Genomic DNA, 26,100 nt, shown 5'->3' with positions numbered 1-26,100 from the left:
TTAACATTTTTAAATATTAGGCCATCACTTTGGCTTACCATCATTTTTTTTTTTCAGATGCCCACACCTTTAATCCATATATGTCAAAAAGTTTCAATTCATTGGATTTCCATTAGACCTTTGCCTGCACTTTGCCCGGACCTTTGGTGCAAGGAGAATGTTGTGTCTGCACCTCTAGGTTATGCATTTAGCATCTGAATGGCATCATTATTCACTGAGCCTTTTCCTGCCGAGGGAGCACTGAGGTGTCTTAATGAAGAAAGGGAATATCTTGCTGTTGCTGCTGCTGCTGCTGCTGCTGCTGCTGCTGCTGCTGCTGCTGCTGCTGCTGTGGGTCTGAGCTGATGAATATTCCAGCACATGCTGTTTCCCTCTAGCCCAACTGGTACAGCATACTGCCACCAATCTGGCACCAGGGGATCAAACAGACTGAAAACGATGTATAGCCATTATGGTCCCATATGGTCTGTTGCTATGGATCAAATTGTCTGACAAAGAAATAGCGCATGTAGCTGTGCATGTGGTTGGTTAACGGAAGAAGCTCTGTTTTATTATTTTTTTTTCCCTCCTCCAGTTTATTCATTGGCTTACCGGTACACACATTTCTGCCTTCTTACGGACATATGAACCTTACATGTTCCAGAGACCAGCAATGATGAACAGTACATTCCAGTGCTGAAGTGGCTGAATTGAGTTTTGTGTTAATGAATGTTCCAGTTTTCCTGAGGAAACGATTAACAAAAACATCCCTCACTGCACTTCTCTTCAGTAGTGATATAAAGCCCTGTAAATCTCAGAGGAGGGGAGGGATTTGAAGACTAACTGTCTAACATTGGGTCCTGCTGTGTGAACCGCTAGGGAAGGGTGGTACCAAATAAATACAAGACATTTCTGACAGACACTCACTCATCCACTCACTGGTGCACACACACCAACACACACACACACACACACACACCGGAAAGATTCACTTGCTCCTAAATGTTTCCAAATATGTTCTATTACGCATTCAAAAAATACAGAACAGCGTTCAGTGTAACAACGGAGGATCAGTGTTGATTTTAGTCATGCTTTGTCCTTAAAATACCCATGTGGACTTTGTGACTCATCCCTATGGCTTGATTAGGTTTATTAGGCCAATCCAGTCCTGCATTTTATGATTGGTGTATGCGCACGCACACACACACACACGTGCACACTCGCGCACACACACACACACACACACACACACACACACTCATACACACACACACACACACTCATACACACACACACACACACTCATACACACACACACACACACACACACACACTCATACACACTCATACACACACACACACACACACACACACACACACACACACACACGTGCACACTCGCGCACACTCGCGCACACACACACACACACACACTCATTGTTGCTCCACTCTATGGATCAATTAACCGTGCTCATTAATGGTGAAAAAGTGAATGGCTAACTCTATTATGTGCTCTCTCTCTCTCTCTCTCTCTTCCTCTTGTTTCCTGTTCTCTCACCCTCCCTCTTTCTCTGTGTCTCCATCTCTCCTCATTTTTCATGTTTCATTTTTCCCGACATGGCCTCTTCCTGCTCCCTCTTGTTCCATTATCACCGATTACCTGTCCGCTCTCTGAACGTTCCCCTTTTCTGTGTGTGTGTGTGTGTGTGGTGTGTGTGTATGTGTGTGTGTCTGCACTCCTTACACTCTTCTCCCGACCTCCTGGTGTCACCCTTATTCTTTATCTTTATCTTCATTTCTTTCTTTCCCCTTGTCTTTTGTCCCCTGTCCATCTTTTATCCCTGTCTCACCGGTCTTGCCTCTTCTTCCTCCCTCTCCCCACTCTCTCATCTTTCTGTCTAATGTTCTCTCACCCCCTTTATCTCTCTCACCTGTCTCTTTTTTTTCTTTTTTCCCTTTCTCTCTTTCTTCCCCACTCTCTCTCTTTCACCTCCCTCTCATTCTCTCTCTCTCTCTGTCTCTCTCTTTCAACTTCCTCTCACTCTCTCTCTCTCTCTCTCTCTCTCTCTCTCTCTCTCTCTTTCACCTCCCTCTCACTTTCTCTCCCTCTGGCACTCTTTCTCATCCCCCCCTTTCTCTCTCTGCAGACAGGAGGAGCTGGTGCGTGCGTTCCGTCTGCACCCGTGCCTGCGTGGGCCCGAGGAGGAGCAGCGTTTCCTGCGCTGCTGCGCCCGTCTGCTGCTGCTGTGCCTGCTGCCCGCCCGCGACGCCCGCTCCCACAGCCTCCGCACCGTGCTCGTCGAGATCGTCGCCAACAAAGGTGTGACGCCCAGCGCAACAACCAAAACACGCCAGACATGTCACATGCTGATACTAGCCACATTGCTGCAACTACATGTCACATGCTAATACTAGCCACATTGCTGCAACTACATGTCACATGCTAATACTAGCCACATTGCTGCAACTACATGTCACATGCTACATACTGCATACTTTATTTTACATAGTACGTAGTTCATACTACTCCCCCCTCAGTGGAAAGTGGAAATCACTACACCCGAGTATCAGGTCTTGTACATGCTGGGGATTCGGAAAAGTAGGATCTGAATCTCTCTGGTCAACACACCTGGCACATTGAGGCTACATCCCATTTAAATGGTGTGGCATCAAACACAAATTTCGGTTTCTCATGATTTAGATTTCCCACAAGGTTAGAATGTCAGAAAGGTCAGGATCACTAGATTGCTGGGCTGTGCTGTGTGCCCCCAATCAGTGGGGTAAAGTTCCAGCTCAGGATCGGGCTCAAGTTAGGCTGATCCGAACTGTGACGGGTGTTTATCTTGACATGCAGCTGTTGGTCATACGTTTCGTGACACTGCTGTCACATGAGATCGCTGTCAACAAATGTGACACCCAACGTAACACCCACAACCCAACAGACATGTGCCCCACCCCTAGCCATATTAGTACCATTGCATACTGCATACTACAAAGTGCTATGCACTGTTTATGTGGGTCCTTGTGTTTGCAACCCGCCCAGTGTCTGGTTCCTAGATGGTCTGCACTATTTGTTTTTTTTGTCCCATTTTTTGAATCACTAATGCAGTATATATTTGTCAGTGGGTTTTCCATGTCATTCGACTGAGTAAGCATTCTTGCACCTGCTGGGGCTTCGGGCAGAAAAGTAGTCTCTGAATCTCGCTGGCTGACACACTGCTAACATTGAGGCTACATCCTGTTTACATGGTGTGGTATTGCACACAAAGTTGGGTTTCTCACGGTTACATTTACCATATGGTCACCACAAGGTTCACTTACACGTCACTAGAATTGAGCTGGTCAAAGTGCCCATGTCAATGGTTCACCGCAAATGGCGTTAGCGGTTTTTTTTTTTTTTGCAACAGCTGAGGATTTGTTTAAACGTCATGCTAGTCAGCCCTCTTGCATGGTAAGGCTGAGCTCTCACTGAGACACAGGCTGGTACCACGACAGGTGTTTGTCTTGACATGCGGCGGCGGCGGTTGATTGTACCTCTTTCGTGTCGCCGCGGTTACGTGAACGAGTGTGCTTCTCGTCACATGTTCCGCCCTCATGTGCCAGAGACTCACAGAAGGGCCCGGTCATACAAATTGGCTCTCCGACATGTTTTGTGCAGTCCGGTTTCTGTGGAAACAGGCTTCAGCGCGCGAATGGTTGATCCTCGGGCCGTGTGAGCGGGGGCGAGCAGTGAGTGACAGTTCAGTCTTAGGGACATGATTGGGTTTGCCTCCGAGACACAAGAGTCTATATAACATGGTGCTATCGCTGTGTTAATGTCTAAAAATAAACCCTCTAGACCTTCTTCTGGGTATGAGTACAGATGGCTCACACACACACACACTCACAGTGGTGGTTTGATGGAAACAGTGGAGGCGCGATGAGTTTGTCTTGCGGTGCCAGATGAAGAGAGAAGGAAAAACCTTAAGGTACCTAATTTAGGCCTTATCATCTGCGTTACTTAGCAACGGCGCTCCTCCAATTCACTGATAACATTGCAACCTCGGCCTGCCGTTGAGGTACGCTGTGATAAAATACATTAATCTGTTTATACACCCTATTGTTGACATTGTGAGTCAAGTCTTGGGTCACGCCCACAGAGAAAGATATCAGATTTTGCGGAGACCGATTGCCTGCAGAGAAAGAAAACAAATCTCACACAGACTGATGGCCAGCAGTGATGTGGCTAAGTGCAAATTGAATTGGGGAAAGCTTATTTTTGGTGCCTGCTCGAATTCTCCCATATCGGATTTTCGATTTCATCTGACGGCATAACTCATTTGGGAAGAGCTCAAGTCCAGTACAATGCCCTCTTCTCTCCAGTCCACAGGCCTTAGCTGGGGGCTGCTCTCAGCATTCATAAGGCCCATAGGAAGGCCTTGCAAGCTGGAGGTTTTCTTTTTCATAGGGGATCTCCGGAGCATTGTGTTATCAGTCCCAGCCAACACGAGCTGCGCTCGCCAGTACTGTAATTAGATCTATCCCACCAATTCCCAGAGATTAGCCTTGAAATCGCCGTTAAAAAGGCATTCCATGGGTGTTAGTCAGCCAGACTATGCCTCTGACAGATACAGTGTGGTGCCATGAGTTCTGTGTTGCATTCTGTGTTGGTGTGGTAGATTTGTGTGTGTGTGTGTGTGTGTGTGTGTCTTAACCTGATTCTTTTTTTTGCTCATTGTGTGGGAAACAATGAGTCTGTCTGAGTGATATCATATATGTTGTCATTATATGCTCTCTCCACCCTTGCAAGAAAGTATCAAAGCATCAACCAACCATATTTAATTAAGAAGGTAAAGTCCAAGGATAGTTGAAATCTACTGTATGAAAAAGCACCCTGATGGGCTTAGTGGATCCGTTGTGTGTGTTGACCTCAGTAATTCAGTGTGTGCTTCTCAGAGTCATTCATTGTTCCCTGCACCGACTTCAAAGCTTTATTCAAACGCTCTAGTTCAGTGTGAATTGATGAAATGAAACCGGCTCTCCAAGTGAAACAATCCTCTCGTTTGGCTTTTTCTCACTTCCTCCCCTTCTCTCTAATAAACTTCCTTCCTCTCTCCCGTTCTCTCTCCCTTCCGTGCTGATTTTCTCTCTTCCCCCACTCACTCTCCTAGGTTTTTTCCCTCTTTCTTTCACTCATCCTCCTTGACAAAAAAAACCCCAAACCCCCCCCCCCCAAAAAAAGCATACTGAAAGAAAATCAATGTATATTGAGCTCCCTACAGCGACTCAAACACACACCCACACCCACAGACACACACACACACACAGCGAGCCTCTAACTCACTGCGCTCCTTCCATCCAGCCGGCTGTCAGCTTTCTCTTGCCTCCGCTCCGTGTCTCCCGGCCTCACAGATCAGCCTTCTGCTGGGGTGGCTGGCTGGATCAGCATGCGTGAGCCTCCCCTCTCTCATGAAAGGCCCTGTTGCCTCGGGCGCACAAAGCCACTGCGAAGATGGAGGAGTTAGTGTCAGCCGTGGTTTACATCAGAAGATTTCTGAATAACTAGATTTGTGTGGGTGTCCGAGAGTGTGGATGCCTGTTTGTCTGTGTGTGTTGAGGCATGCATGAGAAATTATCGAATTATTTTTTTGTCATGTACCAGTTCTCATTTATGAAATCTAAAACTGAGTAAAACTAAAAGGATAATGGGATAATAGGATAATTGTCTGCGTGTCTCCTGTTAACTGTTAAATCAGGTCTAAAGCTTGAAGATTATTCTTTACAATAGTATTACTCCACGCCTGTCATCTGTGTGTTGCCTGTAAAATGTCGAGCGTCACGTCTTTTTCTGCTGTCTCTTCCTCAGTGCTGAAGCCGATGGTGGAGGTCCTGAGCGACCCGGACTACATCAACCGCATGCTGCTGGCCCAGCTGGAGCACCGCGAGCAGGTCAGCGAGCACCACAAGAAGGCCTACACCTACGCGCCCTCCTACGAGGAGTTCATCAAGCTCATCAGCACCAGCTCCGACGTAGACTTCCTCAAACAGCTCAGGTGAGAGGGGGGGCGCTGCCGCACGCAGCACGCAATCCCACAGTCCTCTCTGCTGGTCCTCGTTCATCTGCTGGTTTGCTGACTACTGAGTCTTTGAGGCATTGCATTGAAGGAGATGTTATGTGTTTGAAGGATGTAGGGGTGTTTTTTTGTTTTGTTGTTTTTTTTTAACTGGGCTATGCACTTTGTTAGACTTGCTCCTTTGGCATGTACTGAGAGGGTTTTAATCTCAGTCAATTTAAGTTGCGTGTGAGAGATAAAGATAAGATAAGACAGGACAGGACAGGACAGGTAAGGTAAGGCTGTGTCTCAGGAATTGAATTAGAGCCTAGTTGAAGTAGAGCCAAGTTTCTTTGTCTTGACCGTGTGTCTCTTTGTATTCCCTATTCTATGGGCTTAAACAGCTCAATGAAGCGTCTGCAATTTCCAATAGATGCCAGGAAAGAGGCATCTTTCTCAGAGGGATCAAATGTCTGTCTGTGTATCATGTCAAACATGAGGAACCATCATATGGTGAGAAACTAGATGTGTGTCATTGCGTGGATGCATTCGAGTGCATTGGCCGTACTGATTATGGGGAAAATCTAGTATCACTGAGGAGTTTTCAAAAAAGAGAAAGAAATGCTCTGATTTGAAATAAGCATAACACGTCCTTGAATGAGGGAGGGAAAGGGAGAATCATTTTTCTTAGGATATTAGATGTTTTGAATATTTTATTTAAATCATGATGTGGATATCATATTTCCTACCTACATGTGTTGCTTTGCTTTTGGCCACAAACATCTGAAAATAGCATGCTATCAAGTGGACTGTTGATGTTGACTTTTGACAAGATTTCTTTCTGCCTGTGATCTTTTCTGATATTTGAAACCTACCTGTCGCTTCATCTGTACACAGGAGAGCAGCTTGACACTCACAGTGTAGGACAGACATGGCTTTGACGTTTCGATAATCCCCGCAGCTGAAAGGGAGCTATCTTCAGGTTTTTTTTTTTTTTCACCCTGATGTCTTGAGTCGTGAATCAGAGCATCCTGACATTTGAAAGCGTCTTTGGTGGGGGAAAATAAATAAATAAAACAGTAGAGTTGTCAGCTTCATTGATCTCGGGCAGCGAAGAATGCTTTTTGTGGTTCCTGGAGTAGGCTAGGTTTCGACACGCTCCCTCAAACTCAGGCTGTAGTTTTTTTTTTTTTCAAAATCCATGGTGGATGTCTGCGAGGCCAGTGTTTTTGTGTGTGGAATACTCTGACAGCACTTCAGAAGGAGAGGGCATTGGAGGCACAGAATGACCCACTTGCCCAAGAGAACCGGTGTTGCTATTTCTGTCTGTAATTCAGTTTGGTCAGACACTGTTGTCTACAGAACAAGGAGTGAGGGCTTGCTGCAAGGCTTTTCTCTACTTGCAAAGACCCCCAGTACAAGACAAGAAGGAATATGAAGGATATCAGAGACTTCTGACAGTTCTTGTTCTCTGCTCTCTACTCCAAGTGTCTGCAGATGGGTGAATGCACTGGCCTATGGAGAGGAGAGGAGAAGCCAAGAGTTAGCTGCTGGATTCATTAGGGATGAGGACTAAGACACTCAGGCCCTCTGAATCAAGTGACAATGTTAATCATTATCATATTTATTGCAACAATAATAAAACTTTGAATGACAATAACTATAAAATAAAATAATAAAAAAAAAGAAACCCAGGGAGAGGACTGAGCAGCTCAACAGGCAACATAGTCTTTACAAACCCAGTGCCTTCGGTTCATGGGCCATATTTCACTCTGTTAGAACCCATTACGCTTTTTAAATGGTCCGAAATTTTCTCCAGAAATTGGATGAATGCTCTCTTTCACCCATAGTAACCATTAACAACCATTAACAACAAAAAAGGCCAATGTGTTTACTTCCCAAGACCCTTGTTAAGGTTAATAAATGGTTGCCAGGGGTACAGCATTTTTGGTTTCCTCAGTTCCTCATACCAATTATGGCCAGAAATGATGTAACATTTCTGTTTGTGAACAGAAGGCAATGTTATGTTGTGTTCTTCTTAAATGTGGAATAAGCGCAGAATGGCAAAACATTGAAATGTTGAAAAGTCATGTCAAATGTGAAGAAAAATATCACTTGTTGCCCAGCACATGCAAACATAAAAACAGTACAGAATGGTCGTACTATAACATATGGCAAAAATAAAGCAAACATAAAGTGTACTAATTAATTCAAGATTATTTACTTTATCATTTACTCGTGTTATATCTTTTTTTTCTAAAAATCTTGGTAGGGTGTGATTGGAAGAAGCTCGCTCTGAAATGTCACGACTCCCTGCACGCACACACAATGTTTAGGGCAAACTCCTCTGAGGGTGCAGAAGATGAGGCCACAGACTGTCACTGGGTGAGAAGGTGCACCGTGTGACCATGAGTGTGACCATGAGTGTGACCTCAGGCACTGTGTGAGCATGAGTGTGACCTCTGTGTGACCATGAGTGTGACCTCTGTGTGACCATGAGTGTGACCTCAGGCACTGTGTGACCATGAGTGTGACCATGAGTGTGACCATGAGTGTGAACATGAGTGTGACCTCTGTGTGATCATGAGTGTGACCTCTGTGTGACCGTGAGTGTGACCATGAGTGTGACCTCTGTGTGACCATGAGTGTGACCTCTGTGTGACCATGAGTGTGACCATGAGTGTGACCTCTGTGTGGCCATGAGTGTGGCCATGAGTGTGACCTCTGTGTGACCATGAGTGTGACCATGAGTGTGACCTTGAGTGTGACCATGAGTGTGACCTCTGTGTGACCATGAGTGTGACCTCTGTGTGACCATGAGTGTGACCTCTGTGTGACCATGACTGTGACCTCAGGCTCTGTGTGATCATGAGAATGTGATGAGAAAGATTGGGCCACATTCGCAGCATTCGTGCTCAATAGAACACCAGTGGCATGGCACACAGGGGGATGAGGAGGCAGGATGATGAGGATGATGAGGATGAAGGCTTGACATATAACTAAAACAGCCTGGGGCTTAAACATTTCGTCTCTCTACAGTATTGATGAACATATACTGTAATATCAACTTTAACTTTGGTTAAAGGCTGTGTTCAGAAACAAAAAACTAAATTGGATTACTATATGATGATATTATGATGAGCTCATTTTTCACTTTCACAGTAAGATTGTGTTTACTGCAAACTGCTATAGAAAATTCACAAAGAATAGATTTGGCTATACATCATAATACCTTGGCATGCAATATGAATAGACCAGTAGTGGGCCCCGGATGTGTGATCTGTCTGCTGTACATTACAGATGAGGTCATCAATATTTTGAAAAACGATTGCATAGGCTGTTGAGGCGTAGTGCATGGTCAGGCACATGGTTGTTGCAAATGTTTTTCAGAATAGGCCGAGCCATTTCTCTGAATAGACCATGCCATTACCTGATTTATTACTTGTAATGTACTGTCATTGACTGGCCATGGACTGTTCCCAGTAATGGGCTGTCTTGATGAAGACACAAGTCCATTATGTCAGTGCGTCGGCTCCTCCTAATGTTCTCATGTCCTACGGTGACTCAGAATACGGGGCCCACAACCATATTAGAGGCGTGTTTCCCCATACTGGCCTAATCTCAGTCCCTCGGTCTCTAAACGAGGTTGTCCATCAAGACCCCATTCAGACTGCTTAACATTCAGACCTGGTTTTATGCTAATTTAGGCAAACTCCACAGAGCATTTTAAAGGACCAGCCTACGATTCTGGTGAAAGGTTGTTGCAATTTCAGCTCGACAGCCAATCGGATTACACCTTTTTCCTGCCATGCTCCTGCAGCAACATGTTGATTGGCTGGTGTCGTGTGTTCCCTCGATCAGACCCACTGTGTTTCCAATGTACAGAACAAGCACTGTGTATAGACACAAGGGTTTTCTTCTTCTTCTTCTTCTTCTTCTTCTTCTTCTCAGCACAGTGAGAGGAGAATGGGGAGCAGATCTAAAAGTGTATTGGATCAGAATGGCGGACGGTACCTTTAATCGTCTGATGTGAAGCTGCATTCTCCATCTTGGAGATAAAGTTGATGAGTTCCCATGTCTGCTAGATCAGATAGTTTTGTTTGACTTTCTTAAGCACATTCAATTTCAGCGGGGGTTTATCACGTCGTGCCGGCGGGAACGGTAATTGGTAATGAATATTTAACACCTTTTTATAGACCGAGTCCGTGTCTCATTTATTGGGAATCGTGTCGCCTGTGCCTCTCAAGCCCCCATTTCTCAATGAAACTCAACACGCACTGAGATCTTAATCACCCATTTTCTCATCATGAGTTGAGGTTTTTTAATGGTGCTGCCATTTGCTCAAAGGACAAAATGGAGCTAAATTTCCCCTCCAGTGGTCCTGTGGAGAACTTGTATTACTAATATTAAGTTTGATTTTTCATCATTAACTTAAAGTAATTTAATTGTTGGCAGCCAAGATTAAGCTAATTTCTCCCCTTGTGAATCAGGTGGTAGCTTGATGGTTTAAATGCGGTTTGTCTGACTGAATGCTGTCACTAGGTGAAGTTGTTAATCTTACAGTAGCTGGCGACTGCAAGAGGCGGAATGGTTGGCTGTTAGCAGCTCTAAAGCATATGAAATGTGTAGATCAGTGTACATCAAAACCAAGATCTACAGGGCCGACTTTAAGCTGTTAAACCTGTTGCAGCCAATGCAGAGAGGGGAAAAAAAGTGAAAGCCTAACGCTTGTGATCTTCTGTGTTCTCTGCAGGTACCAGATTGTTGTGGAGATTATCCAAGCGACAACGCTCAGTAGCATTCCACAGCTGAAGAAGCAGAAAGGTAAGACCGCGGGGGGAGCGGGCTGTTTGGTTTACCCCTGCACGTCTTCTGAAGGAAATTATGTCTCTCTCTCTCTCTCGCATTAATCCGCCCTGACCACACTCTTCCGCTCACGCTGTGTGCCCACTTAATTGCCTGGTTGCTCAGAGGTTTCTGGGCTGGAGGACTCAAACTAAGATGCATAGAATATTCTAGAAAAAGGAAATTAATGGCCTGCAAGTGGGTTGGGCCCTTGGGATCATTATATTGTGTTTATTTTCCTGGCTACAGTAAAGAGTGTCCATTCTAAGCCCTTGAGGTCTCTTAATGTTATGTGTGCACGTGCCGTGCATGTGATTACACTGTGAATCCATCTGGTCTGCAATATATCCTCTCCCCATAACCTTTATGACTGTTTGCTTGAGGTATTCATAACACTTATATGTTAGATATGGGTAATAAATGGCTGTTACAGCATGACAACCCTGGCATAAGATTACACCATGGCCCTAAATGAAATAAGATTACCGCACAAACATGAGCAGCTCTCTTACAGAAATGAACAGAGGTGTGTTGTACCTCCTGCCATGGAAAAGCTGAGCTCTTTTCTCTCTGTGCTTCAGCACGCTGACCGGGCCGTGATTGACAGCTGGCCAATAACAGAGCCTGTCTGCTCGGTCGCCGGGAAGCGCGAGGGCCGGGGAGCAAACGGCACGCTTTGCCGAGCTTTGGCATTTAATATTCTCCCCGTGAGTCAGACCGCAGACTACAGGAAGGGACTGACGGCAGCCCGCCAGCCATACAGGGAAATGTCACTCGCTGTTAAACCGCTCTCTTTTGTATTGTGTGGGTGTGTGTGTGTGTGTGTGTGTCTCCTCCATTTGTTTCTTCTGGAACATTCTCTCGGTCAAGCTTGCCGAGAGAGTGAAAGGGTTAAGGAGAGTGAGTATGACTGACAGACGAGAGACCCTAAGAATGGTAGAAAATGCTCAAAATAGAGGAAGCATCAGCAGGTTAATAGACCTGTAAGGCTCTGTCTGGTGTCTGCTGTTTTAAAGTCCATTGTGTCTCATTTTCCGGTGAAGTACCTTCTTTCTTTCCTCTCCTACTTGCTTTATTGAAATGAGAACAGGAGCTGTGGTCCACTAGATCGCTGAGTCATGTTGAGCTGCGCCTTGTGGCTTGTTTGGCAGGCCTTGTTTTTCTTTCTTTCTTTGTTTTTTTTTTCTTCTGTGAGGAGGGGCTCTTCATTTGTTTTTCTGCCTCTTGCTCCTGAGTTCCCCTCCCAAAAAAAGGAAGCCATCTCCAATCTCTGTGGGTGGATACAGCAGTGGCTCTTATTAAATGAAGCGGAGGGGAAATTGGCCTCTGGATGTGTCACTGCCTCTCTCGCTCTCCCTCTCTCTTTCTCTCTCTCTCTCTCTCTCTTTCTGTCTTCAGTCACAATAGTTGTCTGCCCAGAAGTGCTTGTGTGAAGAGGCGCGATGGTATTACGAGTGGTGTCTCATCAGCTTAAAAGATCTGCAGCACCAGATAACAGATTTCCCTGTCTCTTTTTGAGAAACTTATTTTGAGTTTTAATTTGGGCAGCAGTATTCTTCTTGTAGTTCTTCTTTTGCATTGCATTTCCCCTCCCTCAGTGGTTGGCACACTGAAATGCAAGTCACAATCTCACGCCGTGATGAAAATAAAACCCTCAGCTGTGTTTATCTCATGTCTGTCCTTTTCCGGTTTACGTCTTCAATGAAGGCCTACACTGGACTTGACTGTGCTTGTGTCAGCCCAAAAGGTGCTTGTCTGAAGAGTCATAATGATATTGCAAGCGGTGGTTAGTCAAGATCTCACCCTGCAGTCTCACCCTCAGCCTGCAGTCTAGGTGATTTTAAAAATAGTTTATCTCCTATAACCAGCTAAAAGCCAACAGACTTGCCCTGCAGAACCCAACAACAGAGCAGTTGTCACTGATTAAAGCTAACTGGTGTATTTTGGAAGTATGTTTGGTGACATTGTGTTGTAAAGGCTTTTACATGATTGGTCTTACGTCATCACTGGGTATGACTTCATAGTGAATGGCCTAGCTGGCAAGTTGGAACAGCTGTTGTGTTTATCTGTCCTTCACGTGATCATATGCCATCAAAATGAATTTGAGGATGTCATTTACTTTAGAATACATACTTTCAAAAACATACCTCAAGAAACCGTACAAATAATGTGCCATTATTAGATATGGAGATGTGGATGGATGGATCTTGTTTTATATGTTGTATGACATGTATAGGAATGTGTTTTTCTTTTTTAGTAAAGTTAGGTGAAGTATATTTGCATAGTTCCCCTTAGTGAGAGCCACACTAAACAGTGAGATTGACAGGCCTGGACATTCATGCCTTGGGGTTTGAGGTTGTGAGTAGCACCAGTGCAGGCATAATGCACCAGTCTCTGCACTGCTGTCATGCCTCACCACGCATACCCAGATGTAGGCCTACCCAAAAGAAATCACCAAGTAGATACTGATGATAGTTTCCCTTTAAAGCTTTCCGGGAAACCATAATGGGCATCTCTGATGCTGTGCTGTGTGTGTGTGTGTGTGTGCATGTTTAGATCAGGGTGTGTGCTATTGTAATGGGCATCTCTGATGCTGTGTGTGTGCATGTTTAGATCAGGGTGTGTGCTATTGTAATGGGCATCTCTGATGCTGTGCTGTGTGTGTGTGTGTGTGTGTGTGTGCGCATGTTTAGATGAGGGTGTGTGCTATTGTAATGCACCTACACAGTTCAGAGTTATTCATGCCCCTCCCAGGGGTTCTGTCCTACTTAATGATGAAAGCTGAGATATCTCAGCCTTGTTAGTCTTTCTGTGTTGATGAAATGGAGCTTTCTCTCTCTCTCTCTCTCTCTTTCTTTCTTTCTTTCTTTCTTTCTTTCTTCCCTTCCATATTTCATTTCTTTCTTTTGGTTGTGTGTTTCTTTCTCTTTTCTTTATTTTCATTCTTTTGCTCTCTCCTCTCTCTTTCTCTCTCTCTCTCAGTCTCTCTCTCTCTGTCTCTCTCTCTCTCTCCCTCCATTCCCACCTCTCTCCACCCCTCCTCTTACCTCTAACGGCTGATCTGATCTGAGCTGGCATGTCTCCTGTTCTCCCGCACAGACAGCAAAGGGAAAGAGACGGCGGCCATGAAGGCGGACCTGCTGCGAGCGCGCAACATGAAGCGCTACATCAACCAGCTGACGGTGGCCAAGAAGCAGTGCGAGAAGCGCATCCGGCTGCTGGGCGGGCCCAACTACGAGCAGCAGGAGGACGGCACCGGAGACGAGGCCGACGGGCCGCAGAGCCAGAGGGTGAGTCGGACCCGCCCGGACCACACTACAGCCATACGCCCACCGCGACCAGCACAGCCACTCAGCAGATGGTAGTCAAAGACACATACGTAGAGACACACACACACACACACAAACACAGGACGTCATCCCCAACCCCCTCGTTCTCCTCCCCTAGGCTTCCTCACTAAGAGAGGCAATCAAGAAGAGGGCTCCAGGTGTGTGGTTGGTTGGTTGTAGACACCACCCCTTCGGAGTTGATCTGACACACACACACACACACACAGACAGACGTCACAGTGGAAGCACAGGGACACTGCATGGCGTGACCACACAGACCTCAGTCCTCCTTCACTAATCAGACAGCATACTGTTCCTGTTGCAGCCATGTTGCTTTGCCGTTAGTCACACATCAGACGGGGCTGTCTGGCGCTGTGTGGTGTCTCTGTCACTGTAACAGGCTGGAGAGAAACCATGCCAGACGTCCTATATGCATGAGAGACAGAGAGAAACAGTGCCAGACGTCCCATATGCATGAGAGACAGCGCGCAGGAGTTACTCCGGCACTAGGGGACAACACTGTGGATCATGGGACATTTCATTGCGAGAGACTTTTGTCCAGTGTCCTGTTTGGAGATGTCCAGTCTCGTCATGACTCCATCTCTTGCGCTGCTGGTTCAATAGGGGCGGACATGTGTGGGAAGCTGTTAGATAAAATCAGATAGTTGTGTTGTAAGGCCACCATGAATGAGAGAAAGTGGCATGTGTCCTTTCTGTGTTGAAGAAATGCTGCCTGTATCAACAAAGTTACTGAGAAATCATATCAGTCAAAAAGGTTTACCAACCATGATGCTATAGGAAGTGACATGGCAGGAATCATTGAAGGAAGGCTGAACAGGTCTGCATTAAATGTCTACATCAGCATAGCATAAGTCAAAGCATTGGTTTTGTTTTGGGCTGTTTTAGTTGCCTTTTAAGTTAAGTATCATTACTAGGAGTGCAACTTTAAAGAATCCCTTTTCATGTCCAGTCCACGCTTCAGATCAATCACTGTATATAGAGTCCTTGTCCAGTCGACGCTTCAGATCAATCACTGTATATAGAGTCCTTGTCCAGTCGACGCTTCAGATCAATCACTGTATATAGAGTCCATGTCCAGTCCACGCTTCAGATCCACCTCGGCTCTGTGTGACATCACCTGTCTGGTCTGTTTGTGTCAACAGATCCTTCAGTTTGAAGAGATCATGTCCAACAGCACATTCCGAGAGCACTTTCGAGTCTACATGGAGCGCGTGGACAAGAGGGCTCTCATCAGCTTCTGGGAGCTCGTGGAGACCCTCAAAGCAGCAAATAAGGTACAGACACTAAACACACGCAATACTTTATGTTGTACTATATGTTGTGTAAGCAGTTTAGTATGGTGATGTCTTGTTGGGTACCAATATGGGGAACAGCACATACTGCCAGCTGTTTTTTATAAAATATGTAAGTAAGGTTTGGACAGAAATGGATTTGATTTAAAATATGGTGTCTTTGAACACCGACTATGTGTCTCAGACTAGACGAGGTGTCTGAGGGGTTGGATAAGCAAGTGGTGTTCGTTAAGTGCAGCAAGGAAGGACACACACACACAGAGAACAAAAAGAAATCCAGACTAGAGAATGGATTTTAGATATTTCTATACGTCACGTTAAAGGGCTGTATAGACAGTGGAAAAAAAGTAATAATAATAATAATAATAATTCATTTTATTTGTAACGCACGTGCATTGAGTACACAAGTGTAGACGTTTCAGTCCAGGCTGGATACTATACAGAGTTATGTTGGATGTTTGTGAATTCAGTGGAAAATCACAATTGGTATCTTGTGCAGATGGCTGTACTTTGTCTATTAAGGCTGAGATTTGTAGCCTGCCCGTGATTCTTTCGGTCTTTTCTTTATCTATTTAATTTTCCCTCTTTCTTTCTTTCTTTCTTTCATTCATTCATTCATTCATTCATTCATTCATTCATTCATTCATTCATTCATTCATTCATTCATTCATTCATTCATTCTTTCTTTCTTTCTCCGTTTTGGAAGAAATGTTGCGTGGGCTGGCAACAGTATCCATTAAACACTGATTCAACGATCATCGAGTTTTAAAAAGATGTTTTCTCTCCGTCTTGGCATTTTGTTTCCCTCCATCAGAATGAGGTGCCCAACCTGGTCGGGGAGATCTACCAGAACTTCTTCGTGGAGAGCCGCGAGATCCCCGTGGAGAAGGCCCTCCTCAAGGACATCCAGCAGACCCTGGTGGGCAACAAGGGCACCGACGTGTTCCACAAGATCCAGGCGGACGTGTACGAGACCATGAAGGAGCGCTACTACCCCTCGTTCCTGGTGAGCGACCTCTACGAGAGGCTGATCCGCCGCGAGGAGCAGCGCAACAGCTCCCAGTCCAGCAGCGAGGACAAGGACGAGAGCGTGAGTGGCGCCCCCTGTAGGAGAACGTGCTCAAGACACTCCTGGTCAGGTGCTGAGGCTAGAGTGGGAGACACACTGCAGTGTGATGCTTTTAATGCCGGCTCCCGCCGTGATGTCAGCTTAAAATAAAGGCCCAAGGATTGAAGAGCCTGGTTTAGACTAGGGCTGAACGATTAATTGCATTTGCGATTTAATCGCGATATGATAGAACGCGATTTTCTAACCGCAACATTCGCGATTAAAAAACGTGGTTTTAAGATGGTAAATTTTGCACACAGTGTTTAAAAAGTGCATGCCTAGTGTTTATACTTAAAATTACTTTTTTTAAATTACTTAAATGCACAGTGGCAAAGCCACCTATTTGTTGTTCTTGTTTCTGTAATAAAACAGTTAAATAAAAATGTAAAATGTGGGAAAGAATATTTTACACTAAATGTATCTAATATTGTGTTGGTCATATTTAAATCATTCATTACGTTTTGTTGGGGAAAAAAAGAGGATACAAAAAAAATCGCATACCAAATCGCAATCGCAATATTTTGGTAAAAAATCGCAATTAGATTATTTTCCCAAATCGTTCAGCCCTAGTTTAGACTGACTTTTTAAATCATTTAAAGAGATGTGCCTGTTGGATCCCTGATAAACACAACATCATTTGTCCTTTCTGTATGTTAATTTGTTAGCTTTGGAGAAAATGTGAATTGTGAAACTTCATTTTCAGAGTTTAAGTAATGCATTGCCTTATGTAAGCATTATGCAACAAAGCTGTAATGAATAAGACACATTTTTGTGATCGCATTTCATGCATAGCATGCGAGTTGGAGCAAGTATGCATGCATTTGGGAAGAGGGTGTGCATTGGCATAGTTGCTACATTTGTCATTTGCATTCCATAACACACTAATTTCTAATGACTTCCTGTCCGAAGTAGTGTCACTCAGTTTGACATGTGCCCTTTCTGACTTTGCCCGTGACTTTGCCAGAGCCAGACCTTGGAGGGCACAGAAGAGGGTCTGGACGAGGGCAGCAAGGGCATCAACGAGCAGGCCAGCTATGCCGCCAACAAGCTGCGCCAACTCTACGACAAGCTGGAGTACAAGCGCCAGGCCCTGGGCTCCATCCAAAATGCGCCAAAGCTAGACAAAAAGGTACACCGCGACCATCCACCAGACACACAGAGGCTCGTGGTGTTTTGAAACCAAAAACTGGGATAATTTAATTGGTTTTGTTTGGATGGTTTTACGGGACATGGGCCACAAATAGAAGGCTAATTGAATCTTCATTAGGTCATTTCTGAGCCATTGTTTGAAGCAGTAACACTAATTTGTGGTAGGTGTTGGGACATTTGAAAGAATAATTTCCATTCAGGAAGCATTCTTGTCCTCTTGAATGGGTCCAGTCTGGAAATAACAACACCAGAATTGAATAGTGTTATACCAGGGCCTTCACAGCACAGTTTCACAGAGAAACAACCTCTGTGTTGGAAACCTCTCTGATTTAGCCTGGCCTGTGGCATTGGTGCACAGGGACACACTACTCTATTGGCCTTCTTCCATTGGTGCACAGGGACACACGACTCTATTGGCCTTCTTCCATTGGTGCACAGGGACACACGACTCTATTGGCCTTCTTCCATTGGTGCACATGGACACAGTACTCTATTGGCCTTCTCCCATTGGTGCACAGGGACACAGTACTCGATTGGCCTTCTTCCATTGGTCCACAGGGACACAGTACTCTATTGGCCTTCTTCATTGGCTCACAGGGACACAGTACTCTATTGGCCTTCTTCCATTGGTCCACAGGGACACAGTACTCGATTGGCCTTCTTCCATTGGTCCACAGGGACACAGTACTCTATTGGCCTTCTTCATTGGCTCACAGGGACACAGTACTCTATTGGCCTTCTTCCATTGGTCCACAGGGACACAGTACTCGATTGGCCTTCTTCCATTGGTCCACAGGGACACACGACTCTATTGGCCTTCTTCCATTTGAAACCGGGGGCAGCTGGAGGCTTTTCCTCAGGCTGAAGCACCAGTGATTAGCGTTGGTCTTCTGCTTCCATTAGGAGTTGTAATAGCGGGGATATAATGTTGTTTAAATAATGATCTGGTAGCCTAACGAAAGGGCTCTCGTTTATAGACAGTAAATTATAAAAGAAGTACAGGTAGGCTGATAATGCTGGCACACTGATTTATCTGTGGTGTTCTACCTGTTTTATTGTTGCATTTTATTTCATTCCCCAAGTCCCTATTTCAGCCTTAATGGGGTCCTGCCCCTGCCCCTGCCCCTGCCCCTGCCCCTGCCCCTGCCCCTGCCCCTGCCCCTGGCCTGAGGCAGTGTGGGCCATGGCCTCGTTCCAACCTCAGAGATGGAAACAAAAAAGTCGTGCCTTTTCCCCAGACACCGGGGTTTAACCCCACAGTGAAAATGCTCCGTTTGGCTTTTGTCACTAGGTGTGTCCTAAAAGAACCCCATGCCCACCCCCCCCCCCCATTCTCAGCCCCTTTGATGGGCATGGATGCGGGAGCCCTGCACCAATGCCACAGGAGCCATTAGTATTCTCCTTCAGCAGGGCCCCCCCTGTGCCACACACACGACCCTGTCTGAGGGCTCTGCCAGTGAATTAGGAGCACCCTTTTCAGACAGGGTCACACACAGGCCTCCGCTACAGCATGCTGCTCCAAGACAGGGTCACAGGCCACCGCTACAGCATGCTGCTCCAAGTCTCCAAGCACAGACCTTGAATTGAGATGGTAGCAGAACAAATGCAAGAGAAGCTTTGAAAATGACGGTGAATTGCTTCAAGTGGAAAGGAATGAAATGAGGACCCAGAGGCAGAATATATAAGTATACAGGAAGGCTGGAGAAAAAAAAAGAGTTTTCATCAGGGTGCGCTGGAAAAAAAAAATGTTCAGAAACAACCGTAGAAAACCCTTTTCTGAAAATGTCTGTGTTCTCTAGTTCCCAGGATGCAACACCAATATAGAAAACCAGTCCAGTAATGAATTAGTAGCAGTAGTACCAGACCAGAGCCCAGCAGATGCGCCCCCCCCCCCCCTCAAGGTTTTCCCTGTTAAAAAGTTCTTCTTTTCCACCGTCTTCTATCTGCTTTCTGTAGGGGTTCAGTCCTCTGTGCCTGGAGATAATATAAATACTTAATGGTTCTTTATAAATAATTCAAGAGTTGTTGTTTGTGTGTGTGTTTGTGTGTGTGTGTGTGTGTGTGTGTGTGTGTGTGTGTGTGTGTGTGTGTGTGTGTGTGTGTGTGTGTGTGTGTGTGTGTGTGTGTGTGTGTGTGCGCGTGCGCACAGATTGTGTTGAAGCTGAAGGACGAGATTTGGGCCATGGAGAAGGAGCACAGCGACCTGCAGCTTCACATCTCACGCACAGACTTGTGGTGTGAGAACTTGGGGACGTGGAGGGCAGTCATCAGCGCTGCCGAGGTGACACACACACACACACACACACACACTCCATCAGTAATGACTGTAAGGTTTTGTACCAAGACAGACAGGCACACTTTGTGCTACTATTGCTACTACGGCTACTAATTGCTTTTGCAGTAAACACTAGGACTGTGACAACGACAAACATTTCTCAAAGTGCAGATAAGCCATTGATGATATGATATATACAACACTTTTCTGAATATAAAATATATATAAATATAAATCAATGTTTTGGCATCTGAGGGAGTCTGTACAAGGCTTGCCTTCACATGTCAGGCTCACTTGAGCTATTTCAATACTGTAATCAAAGTCTATTCACTTCAGCAGGGAGAAAGACAAAGCGGGTTCCCACCATTTCCATATTTGCCTGAAGCGTGATGGAGCCCCTCAGATGAGCCTTGATTGGGGCTTTGTTTGTTTAATTGGCCGTTAAATAGTCAAAGCGCTGAATCGTTCAAGTTCACAGCTCGTCTGTGTTGCCTTCATTGACATTTTTGACTGTCGTGTTTTCCATTATCATCACGACACTTCCGACATTCCTTTAAATCCCGTGTCGAGAGGGCGTTGTATTTGGGCATGTATTACTCCAACAATAAGTAGTCTTTTAATTGATGTTGAGCAACTGTCACAGTTGCCCTCATTATGAAGAGCTCGTTTTCCTATAGCTTCTGTTTTGTCTAGTCATAACACTAACACTTTCCAAAGTTTCTCACATCCACTGAACTTTCCTCCTTAATGAGACTTGTGAGAGATGAGTACCTATGCTGGGCTCAGCAGTGATTTAAAGCATGCCTAGGGTTAAAAGAGAATGGCTCTTTGTGCCAGTCAGACAGGTTGGCTGTTTGCCCATTGCAGCCAAATGGGTCGGGCCGGGTGGAGTTGAAGTACCCGCCCTCTTGAGTGTCCTTAAACAACCTCTTTCTCTGTCTTTCTCCTCTCTCTCTCTCTCTCTCTCTCTCTCTCTCTTTTCACTCTCTCTCTCTCTCTCTCTCTCTCTCTCTCTCTCTCTTTGCACTGTCTTTCTTTCTTTACTCTCTCTCTCTTTCTCCTCTCTCTCTCTTTTCACTCTCTCCTCTCTCTGTCTTTGCACTGCCTCTCTCTTTTCACTCTCTTCTCTCTCTCTCTCTGCACTGTCTCTTTCTTTTCTCACTCTCGCTCTCTCACTCTCTCTCTCTCTCTCTCTCTCTCTCTCTCTCTCCCTCCACATACTTCCTTCCCTTAAATGACTCTTTCCTCTGTGCTCTGCAGGCCTCTGAGGAGAATGGGGAGCAGGTGCCCTTCTATTCGGTGGCTATCAGCCTGCCAGAGGGTGAAGACTCCAAGAACAGCCGCTGGACCGTCACCAGAAAGCTCCCAGAGTTCCAGGCCCTGCACAGGAAGCTCACTGAGGTAACACCTCCAGAACGCCCCTGACCGAGGTCACTTCCTGTTTCTGAAATACAGTCAGAGCCCCTATTTAAATGATGTGATACAGTTTATACCTCACTGGGCAGGGTGGGGAAATGTAAAACACCATTGCATTATGGGTAAGCACAGGTTGGCTGAAGTAGGTGTTGCACTTAGCCTATGGGCTAATTCCCACTTACATTGAAAGCTGTTATTTTCACTGCCGTGTTGGCGTTGTGGGAATAGGAGCAGGTGTTGTTAATCTGGCAAAGTCAGTCCATCATTCTACCCCTTTGTGACCTAGTAACAACGACGGCCATCTTCAGTCACTGCAGAAGTGGGAATGGGAGTCACAAGATTCCCGTTTTCGCAAGGGGAACTATTCCCCTTCATTCACCATGCTGATACTAGAGGAAGGCCTTTCCCAATTGATCTCTCAGGACTGTTTCGTGTCTATGTGGAGCCATTTAACATTATCTGCAAGTGGTTGCGATCACTTTCAGACTGCTTTTTATTGGCAAGCTGATTTTGAGAAGTTGAACTTTGTTTCAGGCTATGCAGCCAACGGTTGCTATGCTAGCTAGCTAGCTAAGGCCAATTTGTGAAATAACCTTAAAATGTTTAAATGGCAGAGTTCCATTTGTATGAAATTATGTCTAGTTATCTAGCTGATGTTACAGTCGCTTCAATTTAACTTATAAAATTATAATAGGAAAAAGTAGAAAAAGCCCAGTGTCCCTGTACACCACTGCTACTTGGTCCCCTAAATAGGATACATAAGTTTAACTTACCAGTGAATTAGTTCATATTAGCAGACCCTAGCAACTGTTAATATATATCCCTAAAATGGGGTTAGATAGCCGGAATAGCTAGGTTGACTGGCGTAAGACCTTAAGATCTTTACAGGCAGTGCTGACTCTCTCTCGTCTCGCAGAAGTTCTCGCTCAGTAGTATTCCGTAATATTCAGTGAAGTGGGAATACAGGACACACTTTGCTGTCATGGAACACTCAGTGGAAACTAGAAGTTGTTATCTAGTCCGTGTTGTTGTTTTGGATTTTGTATAGAGGAAAAAAATGATGTGTTGTGCAACTCATGGTGGTGAATCTCTGTTGTATTGGAAAAGCTGAAAAGCTGAGTGTAAATGCGGAGGGTAATCAGCGGCCCCTCCTTTCATAATACTACCCACCACCACCTCCACCACCAGGGGCGGACTGGGGGAAAAAAGTGGCCCGGGAGTTACTGTCAGACCGGCCCACTTAATACACGGCGCGCTGCCCACTCAATGCATCGCACGTTTTGACCAGTCAGTCGCCTATTTGGAAAAATACCCATACAATTAACATTATTTTGGATGATTACAAAGAAATGACATCATATATGTTTTTTTAAATAACATTTGGATTCACCAATTTGACTGGATGGACACATGGAATAAAATGATACTGACTATTGTAACACTCCAAGGTAGATATAGTTTGCTAGATGAATATGCTTAACTCTGGGCTAGTATCAGAAGGTTATATGTATAACTACAGAGCCTTAAGGAATGAATGTCAGCAGAGAAAGACCACACAATAAAGAAACTGGAATCAGAGGGTATAATTAGTATGAACCAGTGGCGGCTCCTGAAAAAATGATCAAGGGGGGCATATTTTTGATAATGATTAAGGCGACCCATTCAGTAGTTACATTAAGCAAGACAATTGTATCAATTTGTTGTTAGCTGATTAACTCATACAGCAATACCTTTTTATCCACTAGATGGCAGCACACAACAGAAATGTTTCCCCTCTACCTACATAGCTAGAGTAGCTAGTTACAGGTGAAAAGCTATGAAAGAAAGTTCCATCCAGGAGCCTTGTAGAAACCTGTTGAATGGATACATTTGGTCTAGGAAGTCCTAAATGTTTTGTTGTCAATTTATCTTCATTAGTACGCCGACTTTCAAAGCCGACAACAATCGAGTTGTTGCACTGAATGTTAAAAATGGATTTAACATGAGAGTCAATGAGAGAGATCTGGGGCGATTTCCAGTTTGCCCAAAAAGGGGCGGGGTCATTTGAAGCACCACGTTTGCCTGACTGTTGCCTGAGTGACTGTTGGCTGATTCGACAATGACATTCAGAGGCAGATCAGACGGTCTAGTGGTAGAATCTGACAGAAAATAAAACTCCCGTAGGCAGTGCGTCGCCCCAATCGCCCTTATGGACAAGCCGCCCATGAACTATATTGTAGAAATGAACATACGATGGGGTGTGAACATCAGTGGTATCAGGTGTCTTGCATGCTGGGTGTGTGATTGTGTGTGTCTGTGTAGGGGTGTTGAAGGTGTCTGCGAGCAAGTGATGCAAGTGTTGAGTAGGCTAGAGTTATTGACATTTAATAACGCCTAAAACAAAGTTAGACTGACGGAAGACATGAGTAAAGAAGATATTTCAGAAAATTTTCGAAAAATAAGCACCATGAGTGTGAATACAGATCGCGAGGAGTAGGATAAAATTCAGTCAGTAATTACCTATAGCCACAATCATTAGTGAATTTTACGTGTTCTGTCACATTCAAAATGTAGACGGTGCCGGCGACGTCAGAGGGTAGGGCTGGCTTGTGATCGGAGTGGGCCAGTATTTTGGACCATCCCAACCCCGTCGGCCCACCGGGGATTCCCCCGGTATCCCCGATGGCCAGTCCGCCCCTGTCCACCACCACGAGCTCCATCTGCTGCCCCTGCCAGATGTGCCGATCCAGACCGTTGGTGGTCTGGTGCATTGGAATGCCTCTGAGATCTGATGCACGCCTTCTCAGCGCCACACACTGTGACCGCCAAGGGAGCAAGGAGGATGACTCATCAGTTCGCCGCAGATCTGCACAAAAGAAGATCTGATTTGGATAGACAGTCATGCGGGTCCTTTTCTCACATGAATTCTCTCTCTTTCTTTCTTTCGTTCTCCATCTCTCCCTCCCTCTCTCTCTTCCCCCACTTTCTCTTTGCAGTGTTTCCCCTCTCTGAAGAAGGTTCAGCTGCCATCGCTGAGTAAACTGCCATTCAAATCCATTGACCAAAAATTCCTTGAGAAATCCAAAAACCAGCTCAACGCCTTCTTACAGGTGAGACACCGTCTCTCTGCCACATCTGTATGCCGTCTCTCTGCCACATCTGTATGCCGTCTCTCTGCCACATCTGTATGCCGTCTCTCCCCAATTATGCTCTCATTCCCCTCTCCGGACGCCTGGCTGAAGGTGAACGCACCATAATCGGTGTGTCTTGATGGCAGCCTGCATGTTTTGTCTGCCGGCTCCTCTATTTGTACGCGTGACACCCCCCCCCCCCCCCCCAGGCCACATGTTCACAGATGACAACCAGAGGCAATTTCAGACTCCACAGGTGCCCTTAGTTATTGGCAGTACCTGCAGGGCGCCTGCATGATGGCTCCCGCTAGACTGATTGAAAATAAAAACATGCTTCAGTCCGGCGGCTGCCCGGTCCAGTCTCCCCAGGCTCAGTGCAGCCAGCTGGGGCGAAACATGTGGGTGGAATGACTCTGGAGCACGTTGGGGCACGTTTGTTTTGTGGGGAAATGAAACCAAAATTTTATTGCTAAAGCCTGTGATTTTTATGGTGGATTGAAGAGTGAGTGGCTTGAAGCAAAAACATGTTTTGTGTTTGTGGAGGGGAAATGTTGGCTAGATGGAGGTGCTCATAACCTGTCCTTCTATGGAGGCTGGAGGCGTGAGAGAAATGTGTTTGTTTTGCCATCCCAGAGCTTTTCTGCATCTGCGCATCAGACAGGTTTTGGTTACGGAGTGAGTAGCGTGCAAAACCAGCTATAAAAGCCAATTTGACATGGAGGTGTTCAGCAAGAATGAGGCAGTAAAACCCAGACTGCAGGAGCGAACACAAGCCCAGAAAGGCAATAAAACAAGAGGGAAGTAGCTAAATGAGTGTTATATCCCTTTGGATGAGCAAGCCCGTAGAAGTACATTTTCAACCAAGGCTTGGAGTCAGCAGGCCCAGTATCCTTCTGGTCAGACGTCTTTGGGCCAAGAGGGCAAAGTCCACGTCCCTTGCGGCCTTTCAACTTGAATGATTACACTCATATAGGGCAGAGCTCCCATCCCAGGAGCCAGAACAGAAGCACTCATATAGGCCTAATGCCTTTTCTCAATGCCCAAAACAGCACTTCTATTTAGTCACCGGGCTCATCTCTCTGCTATGAATGTGTAGAACCAACTAGGAGGATGTGTCGACAGCCATTGTTTTGGGACATAGGCAGGCCGACGACCTTTGACCTTTTGACCTTATGTTGGTGTGTGGTGTTGTTCTGCAGAAAATGCTGACAGACGAGCGCATGTGCCAGAGCGAGGCTCTGTACGCCTTCCTCAGTCCCTCCCCGGAGCACCTCAAGGTCATGGACATCCAGAAGAAGTCCTCCTTTTCGCTGGCCTCCTTCCTGGAGCGGCTCCCCGGGGACTTCTTCTCCCATCAGGAGGTGAGAGATGTCCTCCACACACACACACACCCGTTACACAACCTGCCTGTTTGCCTGTTTCTCCTCTGTGTGTGTGTGTGTGTGTGTGTGTGTGTGTGTGTGTGTGTGTGTGTGTGTGTGTGTGTGTGTGTGTGTGTGTGTGTGTGTGTGTGTGTGTGTGTGTGTCAACAGTGTTAGTAGATT

The 26,100-nt window shown here is 45.7% G+C and overlaps 1 protein-coding gene across 1 annotated transcript in view; it reads left to right on the top strand.

Annotated features, from left to right (window-relative positions):
* Positions 1–26,100, top strand: part of snx25 (sorting nexin 25) — a 45,483-nt gene that overhangs the window by 11,172 nt on the left and 8,211 nt on the right. Inside the window, exons 4-14 of the mRNA XM_031558096.2 lie at positions 2,127–2,299; positions 5,825–6,011; positions 10,765–10,835; positions 13,956–14,146; positions 15,349–15,480; positions 16,313–16,588; positions 17,571–17,735; positions 19,905–20,036; positions 21,291–21,431; positions 24,422–24,535; positions 25,756–25,917. Of these exons, the coding sequence (XP_031413956.1) occupies positions 2,127–2,299; positions 5,825–6,011; positions 10,765–10,835; positions 13,956–14,146; positions 15,349–15,480; positions 16,313–16,588; positions 17,571–17,735; positions 19,905–20,036; positions 21,291–21,431; positions 24,422–24,535; positions 25,756–25,917 (1,744 nt within the window). The remainder of the gene's footprint in view (positions 1–2,126; positions 2,300–5,824; positions 6,012–10,764; positions 10,836–13,955; positions 14,147–15,348; positions 15,481–16,312; positions 16,589–17,570; positions 17,736–19,904; positions 20,037–21,290; positions 21,432–24,421; positions 24,536–25,755; positions 25,918–26,100) is intronic.

The sequence above is a fragment of the Clupea harengus genome, chromosome 20 (assembly GCF_900700415.2).
Source record: "Clupea harengus chromosome 20, Ch_v2.0.2, whole genome shotgun sequence".
Taxonomy (NCBI): Eukaryota; Metazoa; Chordata; class Actinopteri; order Clupeiformes; family Clupeidae; genus Clupea; species Clupea harengus.
This window is presented reverse-complemented; position numbering and strand designations above follow the sequence as displayed.